Source organism: Nicotiana tabacum, chromosome 1 (genome assembly GCF_000715075.1).
Source record: "Nicotiana tabacum cultivar K326 chromosome 1, ASM71507v2, whole genome shotgun sequence".
In the NCBI taxonomy this organism is placed as follows: domain Eukaryota; kingdom Viridiplantae; phylum Streptophyta; class Magnoliopsida; order Solanales; family Solanaceae; genus Nicotiana; species Nicotiana tabacum.
In genome coordinates this window covers 190109688-190121446 of record NC_134080.1, presented here as the reverse complement: position 1 = coordinate 190121446, position 11759 = coordinate 190109688, and the positions used below count along the sequence as shown (strand labels likewise).

The following is an 11759-nucleotide window of genomic DNA, read 5'->3' as shown; positions in this document are numbered from 1 at the left end:
GGGTGACCAACTTATGACTTATGACTGATTTTAGCTTATAAGCATATGACTTTTTATCAAACGCGTAGATAAGCCAAAAGGTACGTATAAGCAAATTTGACCAACTTATAAGCTTAGCCAAACACCCTCTAAGTGATCAATTTGCTTTTTTATTTTGGTCCAAAATAAGTGTCCATTTATATAATCAAGAAAAAGATTCAATTTATTTTTCCAAAATTACCCTCATGTACGTATACCTAAAAAGTCATTTACTCCTCACATTTGGGAAGAGAAGTAAGTACTACTATAACTATGGTGCAACATTTAATGAAGGGTAGTTTAGTCACACTAACTATTTTCATCTAAAATTTAGTATTTTCTTAATGGGTGTAAAGCAAACTGCTCACTTATTATGGACCGGAGGGAGTATTAAGTAAATCTATTCATGTCCTTATTCGTAATTTGATGCTTAAAAACACTTTCTGAAAAGCTTGGTCAAACACAAATTATTGCGCAAAAATACTTTTCAAAGTAATTAGCCAAACACAAATTATTTCTCTCTAAAAAATACTTTTTTCAAAAGTAAAACACTTTTCAAAATAAGCACGGCTTGGCTAAACAGGTTATTAATCGTATAATAAAAACGCAAAGTTTTTATGCCAAAAAGAGCCGACCTATTTTTCCATATTAAAGTACTTTATATTTTATAATTCATCAAAGCCCACACCACACTTTCAATCGCCGTCGTATAAAAAGCTGGTCTTTTGCACCTTCATTTCTCCTTCGCATTTTCCATTCAACTCTCGCCGTCGCTGCCACCACCAACCACCGCAACTGCTAACTGAAACAGTCACTGTAAAATGTGCTGTTTCTCATAAACTTTTTCTAATTCTGATCCGTAAATTGAAAAGCAGCGGAGTTTTTTCAGCGAACGATTTTGCTGTTAGGTTAAGCTTTTTTTTATCTTATTATATGGCTTCGGAGGATGTGAAGGCGGCGAGAGATTCAGCGGTGGAAAAAATTGTGAACCTAGCGGAAGAAGCTAAGCTTGCTAGAGAAGAAATTAAGCCTACAAGCCATGCCGTCCTCAGTATCTGCAAGTCACTTGTTGCCGGAGGTGTCGCCGGAGGCGTGTGAGTTTTATATATATACCACCACGTACTAGATGTGTTTTGTGTAATCCTGAAAATTAGCTGAGTATTTTCTTTAAGTTCGATTAGTTTGATACTTCGCTGTTAACTGTGATATGTATTGTGCCTTTGTTGTCATAGATCATATGCGTGAAAACGTGGTAATATGTGAATATTGTAGGAGAAGAAAATGAAAATTTGATCTTTTTGTTTGCTACTCTTTCCGTTCCAATTCATGTGGCCGTGGTTGATTGAACACGGAGTTTAATAAAAAAAGAAATACTTTTAAAATTTGTGGTCTACTGCAAGTCTTTGTGTGACTATAAATTATCTCATTAAAAATAATTTGGAAATAAGGAAATATAATATTTTTTTTGGAACAAACTAAATAGAGAAGTATGACACATAAATTTGGACAAAGGGAGTAGAGTATCTGCTCTTCTTTTTCCAGTTGAGAGGATATCAAAAATCGAGTACAAAGAGCCGTTCTTCACGCCATAATATTTGTGACTCTGTTGCAATTTCGCTAACATAATTTGACTCGGCACATAGCTTAGGAAAGAAAGGGAGACTTTCGAAACTTTTGGTCTTAAGCATGCACAATATTAGTGTGGCGATAAGACTTTTGAAACTTGTGGTCTTAAACATGCTATAACATCTATGTGGCTATCAAATATAGAAATATGTCATTCTTTTTGAAAAGAACTAATAAGACAATATTATCACATAAAATGGAAAGAGGGAGTACTAGTTCTTTGTCATCATTGGTTTCAGTTTGTTGAAACCTTATGACATAATTGTTTCAAATGGGTTTCTGGTCAAGTTTTCAGCTTGATTGAACTCTTGAATAAAATTAACCAAACAGTAATTTGATGGACTCATATTAAGTATATCAGGTATTTTTTGTTTCCTTGTACTTCAAAAGAAAAAGAGATACTTTGTAAGCTTATTTGTATCTCTGTGGCAGTATAGCCTTAATCTTGTAGTGTCTATAATACTGGCTACCAAGGTAAAATTATGCAGGCACATCTTTTCTCTCAAAATGAAAGGAAAAAAAAAGAAAAAATAAATTGAATCCCTTTGTCTCATATGCAAAATTTACAGGTCTTAATCCTCTACTTACTGAAAATCCATGTTTTTTCCAACTGAGGGAAACATCAAATGTACTTAATGATAGCTTTGCAGATCTACAAAATGTTGCATCAGTATATGTGCTATTCATGTTTTCTCTGTCACTTGACCTCGTTATATGACAATTGTTTGGTGTGTTTCTGAGTTGTGGCTTTCCTTTTCTGATATTGCTTAATGATTATAGTCAAAAGACTCTTGATTCTTGAAAAAGTGTCCCAACCTATTCGTTGGGTTTTGGACACAATAATCTCCATTTATCCAACACAAGGCTTTGTTGAGACTTGAAAGTGTGTAAGCTTCTCACATGCGGATGCTTAAGTCTAACTTGCAGTTGCAGGAAATATTAGGTCAACCTGCAGATCATTGTTTATTATGTTTAAGTAATGGATTCTCTCAATTCTGACTTATTATTCTATATGAAGACAAGTGTAACTATCTTTATATCTTTTAGTCTCTCAAAGGCTTTCGGCATATGCTTTAGCATAATCATATTGGTACTCCCTGCTCTACATGAGTGTGGGCGCTGACTAATATTTTTATATGCTTGAACTAATCCTTTTATTTCGTGAACTTTAACTTGACTTCACACTTACTGCTACTCTCCCTCTGGCAGGTCACGAACTGCTGTGGCTCCACTAGAACGGCTGAAGATATTGCTGCAGGTGAAGTGTAATTTCGCTGTTTGTTTTTCCCTACACTGAATATTTTTACTGAAGCAGAGCAATATAAACTTTCTTCCTGCGTGCTATACTCATTTTGAATGATGGAGCAGTATGCCCCATGTTTTGGTTTGTAACTCCGTATTTCTTTTTCCTGTTCATTAAAAGTTATAGGATAATGAACTCTTTTTATTCCTTATATCCCCACGAGAGTTTTCATCTCAGCTATGTGCTTACATGGAGGTTCCATGACCCATCTAGATTATTTGTTCTCTACTTGTAACATGATGTTGTTTGATGTGCAGGTTCAAAATCCACATAGCATTAAATACAATGGCACCATTCAAGGCTTGAAATATATCTGGAGAACTGAAGGGTTCAAAGGACTGTTTAAGGGCAACGGCACCAACTGCGCACGCATTGTCCCAAACTCCGCAGTCAAGTTCTTCAGCTATGAGCAAGCTTCCAAGTAATGATCCTGTCGGAACATAGATTTTGCACAAAAAGGAGGATAATATTATACACATTAATGTTTCTTGTGGTCACTTCATTTCTAAATATTTTCCATGTTAATATTTTAACATTCACCATTTGTATGGTGATAGATCTTGCTCAGTTTAGTTCGTCTTTTCAATTTAGTGGCATTTACCTTTTAGGAGGGAACCCTCCCCATACTCAACAAAGGGGGGAAAAAAAACTAAAAGAAATAGAAAAAAATAAACACCAGAAAGGGAAAGATAGTCTCTGTGATCTCTCTTCTAGAAGATTTCAGTCTCTGTGATCTCTCTTCTAGAAGATTTCACGCCCTTAAAGGAAATGAGCTCAGTGTAGGTTCTCTACCTTTGTTTGCTGAGACCCCCCCCCCCCCCCCCATCAATAAAATATTATCTTATCAAGAAAAAATTATCTTATCAAGAAAAAAAGAGGGAAGGAAATGAGCTTAAATGAGCCGTCTGTGAGAGGAATGCTGGAGAACTTCTGATGATGTAACCATATCTTACTTGCAAACATGATCTAACTTCTGAACCTCATTGTGGAGATGGACAAGTAATGCAATGACCTAATCTGGCCTTTTAGGTGTAATAGGGAAAAATACTATGTTAAGCGAAGGTGAAGACGAGATCTTGATAAGGGCCTCACAAGGTACTTTCTGAAGATGATTGTTGATGTGTCAAGTCACTAAAGGATTGTGAATCTCCAACTTGTTTCTCATGTTACTGTTATAGCATTCTCTTCCCTCTACTGATTTCTTCCTTGATACTGGAACAGGGGTATATTATATTTATACCGGCAACAAACTGGAAATGGTATGTCTGTCTTCCTTTCAAGCTATTTAGTGGTCATGGGGTTTACCTATTTGAAGAAAGAATAGGGAATAGTTATGGGGATATCCTTGTGTTTGTTTTCGTTTCACCATTCTTGCTTTCTAAATGGTTTGCATTGTAAATGAGACTGTATTTCATTGATGAATCCAGTCATAGGAGGAAACATGACTTCTCATTTGTAGTTAATTTCTAAGCATAGTACTCGTCTCTGGATGCTATTACACATTTTTTAATATAGTTCATGTTTTGTATGCCTTATACTCTTTTGAAGTTCCTTTCTCCTTTGCCTCCAGGCCTAGTTTAAGCCCATTTTTGTTAATGTTTGTTTCACTTGTTGGTAATACTAAGCTTTATTCAGCATTGATTTATGTGTATTATCCTTCCTGTTTCTCATTATGTTTCTTTGCCGTTTGCATGGTAAAAACTCATCTGTCAAACAAACATAGGGTTGCAAGTTCAGGTTGTGCGCAGCTAAGTGAAAAATAAGCTGCCTTTTAGGTCTTTACCCAGTTCGAGCGAAACAATGCCCCAGGTTGTGGGGCCAAAACTGGGTGCTGTATTCTCACTAGTTTCTTCTTCCTCTTCGTAGTTAATGCCCCTCTAGGAAAAATTCTTCTTTCCTCCAGTTGCAGTTTTGTTAAAATAGTGGAAGAACTTCCATCTATGAGAGTAATTGTTGGGCTTCTACTTCACAACATATCCACAAGCTGATGGTTGTATAAATGCAAATGTTAAGATGAATGTGTTATCATACAATATCGGACAAAGAAATGATCACGTCTGAAATAGGATTCAAGTATCACCTGTTGGGGATAAAATAAGAGAAGATATAGAAGGTCGTTTGAGATGGTTGTTACAATGTCCTGAATAGCCCTCTGAATGCATTGACTTATTGATGCGTCACTATAATGATTGAAGGTGCTAAAAGGAGGGACCAGGTAGAATTGCATGTAGGGAAAGAAATCGTCTAAAAACCTACAATCTCACAGGTCAATGCAAATTTAGTTAAGAACAGAATGCAATGGAAGTAAAAGATTCCATAAGGCTACATCGACGAGTTGGAATTAAGGGTTAATTGTTGTTCCCCCAAAGCTTATTTACATTAGGTCTGCTATTTACCATGACCTTGTTTAGTTTGATTATAGACTTTTGTGTCGAAGTAGGAATATATGTGAGTTAGAGAACCTTTAGTTTGACAGAACCATTAAATTGCGTTAGAACAGTAATTTAGTATTGGAATGCAGGTCTGAATAGAGCTGAATGGATATAGTGGATTCTTTTTGTCAGTCAAATCAGTTTCAGTTTGAGGTGTGGTTGACTGATATTGATTGGGCTTGAATATGGTGAAGTTTTCGTGTAACAAAATAAATAAAACAATTTTCAACCACTGCCATGCTACTCACATCCCTCTCCCCCTTCAGTTTTAAATAATTAAATAAATAAAACAATTTTCAAGCACTGCAATGCTACTAATGTCTCTCTCTTGTCATAATGTTTACTGTCACTCTTGTCTAAAAGTAACTAATTTCCATGTGCACAACTTAAACATCATTAGCTTATTTCTATTCTAGGATATCCTGATATGCTCTAGTGCTTCAGTTTCTGATAGATTTTACCTTTGCACAAGGCTGTAGACGTACTTTCACTTGGCGATCCTAATTCTTAGGAAGCATGTTAGAGTGGGTGTTAACTGTTACGAGTCCCACTTTGGTTGAGGAATGGGTTGTTTGCCTACTTATATACTTTTGGAGGTATTTAGGCCCAAGGTCCATTTTTTACATGGTATCAGGGCTGGACCCATCCCAATTCTTAGTTTACCCGATGTTGGCCCCCGTATTATGTTGTCCACACTCTAGTTGGCAGATCCGGGCATGCAGGGGTGTTAAGAGTCCCATATCGTTTGAGGAATGGGCTGTTTGTCTCCTTGTATAGTCTTGGCAATCCTCACCTCATTAGCTAGCTCTTGGGGATGGGTTACACCCAAGGTCCATTTCTTTACCAAGCATTCTCTTCATATGCTATTTATCTGTTGTGCACACCTTTGGTAAATCATGTCGAATATCTAAGTATGGCAAAAAGGAAATCCATCGGAGTTTTATTATATCCAAAAAGATCTTGGATTAACTTAGAATAAGAACTGACCCTAGTTTTGTTCATTACATCATTTGCTGAAGGTCTCAAACGCACATTAGAGTGTTTCTCTGTCAACTCTCTTTACCATTGTCATATGCTGCCTGTGCCAGCTGCTGAAGTTTCATGGAACAAGAACAGTTTTGAGTTCTTTAATTTCGACCTTTATTTATTTATTTTTCTTAATAAAATAAAATTTCAACCCTTATTTTAGATGTGAAAACTGAAGTCTTCCTAGTATGAGGATCGGCTGATTACAATACCTCCCAAGGCATTTCAATCCCAGAAAATGATGTGCATTAAGTTGCTGGCCTCATCTGCGCTCACTATACCCTCTTACACTAACTATCATCTGATATAGGTTCTTTTTAATAGGTGTCTGCATTTAGTTGATGAAGCTTTTGCAGGATTTTGCTTGGTCTGTTGATTGCCTGTGAAACTATTGCATGCTAGTTCAACAATAAAATGGAAATGGAGCACTATTTGACTCTTTCATCTTGCCTTATGACAGAGGATGCTGAGCTCACTCCACTATTACGTCTTGGAGCTGGAGCTTGTGCTGGCATAATTGCCATGTCTGCAACTTACCCGATGGACATGGTGCGAGGAAGAATCACTGTGCAGGTAAGTTGTGTATCCTTTTGAATAAATGTTATGGGTGTTGATCTACTCCTATGGTATTATTTTGCAAGGATGCCTTCTAAATTCTTTTCCGTACTCTGCAGACAGAGAAGTCTCCTTATCAATACAGAGGAATGTTCCATGCGTTGTCAACTGTGCTTCGTGAGGAAGGTCCACGTGCTTTGTATAAAGGATGGACTCCTTCTGTCATAGGAGTTGTAAGTCCTTGTTCCTGGATCAAAAGGAACTGGCCATCCAGTACTCATATTAATTTGATAACCATGCTCACAAGATTTGGTGGTGTCATATAGATCTCTCATCTCTCCAAAGTTTTTTAATGAAGAAAAAGACTCAAATTAATTTGATAATCACTCTGTGAATCATTTGGTATATCTTCATTTAAAAAGATGTCCATGAAGAAGAACGTCAAGTGGCATTCTCTTTTGAAAGTGAAAAGAACGTTCACCAACGGTCAATTAACTAAATTAGTATTAACCCAATTATTCTAGGAAAAAAGTTAAACATGAATCCCTGTTGGATGAAAGGAAAAAGAGAAAAGGAATCTTATTAAAGAAAGGGAAGAAAAAAGAAAAGACATAACACTAGTTGAGAGTTCTTGTCTTCATAACACTAGTTGAGAGTTCTTGTCTTTTGAATGCTTATCGTCTGATTTGGTGTTTACAGGTTCCATATGTGGGGCTTAATTTTGCTGTATATGAGTCTTTAAAAGACTGGTTGATCAAAACAAAACCATTTGGTCTTGTTGATGATGAACTTGGTGTTGTTACAAGGCTGGCATGTGGAGCTGCTGCAGGAACAGTTGGACAAACTGTTGCCTACCCTCTTGATGTTATTCGCAGAAGGATGCAGATGGTGGGGTGGAATCATGCTGCATCTATTGTTGCTGGTGATGGGAGGAGCAAGGTTCCCCTCGAATATACTGGAATGATTGATGCTTTCAGGAAAACTGTAAAGTATGAGGGTGTCAGAGCCTTGTACAAGGGTTTAGTGCCCAATTCAGTGAAGGTTAGTCTTATTTATCAATAGCATTACCTTCCAGTTTAAGCAGTCTTATATCCTTCCTGCTTTTGTTTTTCAAACCAAGTCTCGTCCAATGTGTTTCTGTTCTTTGTCCTTTGTTTTCTTTGGGTTCATAGTTTTATATTCCAGTGTTGCATTTGAATGTTTGCTTGCTTAAATAAAAAGTTCTGGTTCTGATTAGAGATACTTGGCTTCTCATTAGACGATACATCATTACTTTTTATTTCATTCCTAATAGTGCTGTATATATTCAGGTTGTTCCTTCAATATCTATTGCTTTTGTGGCATATGAGCAAGTGAAGGACCTATTGGGAGTTGAGATCAGAATATCTGACTAATGAAGAGAAGCTCCAGTATTTTTTTCATGCATATGATAATTTTGTAGGCAAGGATACAAGGGTTACAATAACATGGCGGTTACATAGTCTAGACGGAGAATTTAGAGTCCTGTTCTAGCCTGTGTGTAGAACTTCCTTACTGTATCTGCTTATTGCTATCTTAGTGTTGTCAATAAGAAATTATCAAGAATAGTCTAATGAATAATTTGAGTGCCCATGTTAGTGAGAGAATACAAGTATTCATGTGTTTTTAACCGCTTACTTTTGTTATACGATCAGTTATTAGGAATTATACAAGTTTGTAGGCCATTTGTGCACTGTGTTCCAGTGATGCAAAAGCTGGTCTTGCCATAGTATTCAAATATTCTGTGTATAGCTGCTAAATCCATTAGAGAAGTAAACCCCTTATTCCCTTGCCTACTGTTGTTACATGGACACATTGATTTTCTTGGATAATCAATGAAAGGGAAATAATCCAGATGAGGAAAAATCACCCTTTATTCCGTTGCCTATAGTTGTTTAATTCAGTGTAGAAAGACAAAATCCCTTTATTCCCTTGCCTATAGTTTAAATCTATGTAAAAGATGCTCCTTTGGCCCTGTGCTTTGGCCTAGTGGTACAAGCGCAATACATGATGTGTATGTTAGGTGCACATCATAGTTCGAATCCTAACATATGGACAAAAACATGATATTAAGTGGAATAGGTTAGAGGAGCAAGTTGATTTTTTATTGAGTTTTGAACTGTGTGCTATTGACTCGGAGATTTTTCCATTTACTAGAAGAAAAAAAAAAGATGCTCTTGGAAATGACAAGTCTAAAAGGAAAATAGAGCGTGTAAACCCCTTTGTTCCTTTCCCTAGTGGATGTTCTCGGATAAAGGGAAATGACCTGTGTTATAAAATAAAAGTAATGCAGTAAAATGTAAATAAGAAGAGATAGAAAGAAGGGAGAAATGTTTTCTTCTTTCACTTTGGTGTATTTTTCCATTGCAATTACATGGTCTTTTATAGGCATAAAACGTAAAGATGATGGACATAAAGTAGGAGATTTAATCTTTAAGTTATTCACAATATTGGCATCCAATGTAGCATCCAATGTAGTATCCAAAGTAGTATCCAATGTACAAACTATTCATAACACTCCCCCTTGGATGTCCATGTAAGATAATGTGCCTCATTAAAAACTTACAAAAAAATTATTGGGATGTACATAGTTATTTATAATATGCACTGCTTGCTGCCTCGTTAAAAACCTTACCAGGAAAACCCAGTGGGACAAAACCTTGGTTAAGGAAAAGAGTTTAGCGTGTAGTTACTCCCCCTGATGAAAAATCACTTAATGTCTCGAAGACGACGCATTCCATTCTTATATATCAGCTTTTCAAATATTGAGGTTGGTAACGCCTTAGTGAACAGATCAGCCAAATTATCACTTGAACGAACTTGTTATACATCTATTTCACCATTCTTCTGAAGATCATGAGTGAAAGAATTTCGGTGAAATGTGTTTTGTTCTATCTCCTTTGATATATCCTCCTTTCAATTGAGCTATGCATGCAGCATTGTCTTCATACAATATTGTTGGAATATTCTCTTTCGAAGAAAGACCACACGTTTGTTGAATGTGTTGAGTTATAGATCTTAACCAAACGCATTCTCGACTTGCTTCGTGAATGACTATTATCTCTGCATGATTTGAAGAAGTAGCAACCATAGTTTGTTTTGTCGAACGCCATGATATGAATGTATCTCCACTTGTAAATAAATAGCCTGTCTGAGATCGACCTTTGTGTGGATCAGACAAATATCCCGCATCTGCATAACCAATCAATGATGGCTTGGATTTATTTGAATAAAATAAACCCATATCAATGGTCCCTTGGAGGTATCTGAATATATGTTTAATACCATTCCAGTGACTTTGTGTTGGCGAAGTACTAAATCTTGCCAATAAGCTTACTGAGAAAGCTATATCTGGTCGGGAATTATTGGCAAGAAACATTAATGCCCCAATTGCACTAAGATATGGTACTTCGGCACCAAGAAACTCTTCATCATTTTCATGAGGTCGGAATGGATCTTTCTTTATATCAAGTGATCTCACAACCATCGGGGTACTCAATGGATGTGCTTTATCCATATAGAATCGCTTTAAAATCTTTTCGGTGCATGTTGATTGATGGACAAATATTCCATCTTTCATATACTCAATTTGTAGACCAAGACAAAATTTTGTCTTACCAAAATCTTTCATTTCAAATTCTTTCTTCAAACAGTCTACTATTTTTGGAAGCTCCCCAGGAGTTCCAATGATATTTAAATCATCAACATACACGGCGATTATAACAAATTCAGATCCAGACCTTTTTATAAAGACACAAGGACAAATTGGATCATTCTTGTACCCTTCTTTCAACAGGTATTCACTCAGGCGATTGTACCACATACGACCTGATTGTTTCAATCCGTATAAAGATTTCTGAAGCTTTATTGAACAAGTTTCTCGAAAACTTTTATATGCTTCTGGCACTTTAAATCCCTCAGGTACTTTCATAAAATTTTCGTTGTCTAATGATCCATACAAATAGGATGTAACAACATCCAATAGATGCATATCAAGTTTTTCTTGCACTGCCATAATTATGAGATACCTGAAGGTGATAGCATCCACTACAGGAGAATATGTCTCCATATAATCAATTCCAGGCCTTTGGGAAAACCCTTGTGCCACAAGTCGCGCTTTATATCTAACGACTTCATTTTTATCATTTCGTTTTCGCACAAAAACCCATTTATACCCTACTGGCTTTATGCCTTCAGGTGTTCGAACTATGGGTTCGAAGACTTCACGTTTTCCAAGTGAAGTTAACTCTGCCTGGATAGCGTCTTTCCATTTTGGCCAATCATTTCTCTGTCTATATTCATTGACAGATTTTGGTTCAAGATCCTCATCTTGTTGCATTATTTCAACAGCAACATTATAAACAAAAATGTTATCGATAACAATATTATTTCGGTTCCATCTTTTCCCGGTTGAGACATAACTTATTGATATCTCTTCATTTTCATTATTTTCAGGTACCTGGACCTCTCATAAGGTCTTATCATTTGTTACCTCTTGGGGCTCTTCTTGAGCCACTACCTCTGTGTTATGTTCACTTTGATCACTTGCTCCTTTTCTTCTTCGATGATTTTTATCTTTAAAACCGATTGGTCTACCACGTTTCAAGCATGGCTTAGACTCATTTGCTTTAATTAATTGTCCTGCCGGGATATCAACTCGAATTGGAGCATTAGCAGCTGGAATATGTGACTTAGTCACCCTTGGTAGGTTAGTGAATGCATCTGGCAATTGATTTGCAATATTTTGTAAATGAATAATCTTTTGAACCTCTTGTTCACAT

General features: G+C 36.4%; 1 protein-coding gene across 1 annotated transcript; it reads left to right on the top strand.

Annotated features, from left to right (window-relative positions):
* Positions 1-672: 672 nt before the first annotated feature.
* Positions 673-8641, top strand: LOC107816316 (mitochondrial adenine nucleotide transporter ADNT1-like). The gene is made up of 8 exons (XM_016642011.2): positions 673-1112; positions 2854-2902; positions 3205-3368; positions 4169-4206; positions 6866-6978; positions 7080-7193; positions 7660-8001; positions 8271-8641. Exons 1-8 carry the CDS (start codon positions 952-954, stop codon positions 8352-8354), a joined length of 1065 nt encoding a protein of 354 aa, XP_016497497.1. The 5' UTR covers positions 673-951; the 3' UTR covers positions 8355-8641.
* The last annotated feature ends 3118 nt before the right edge of the window (positions 8642-11759 follow it).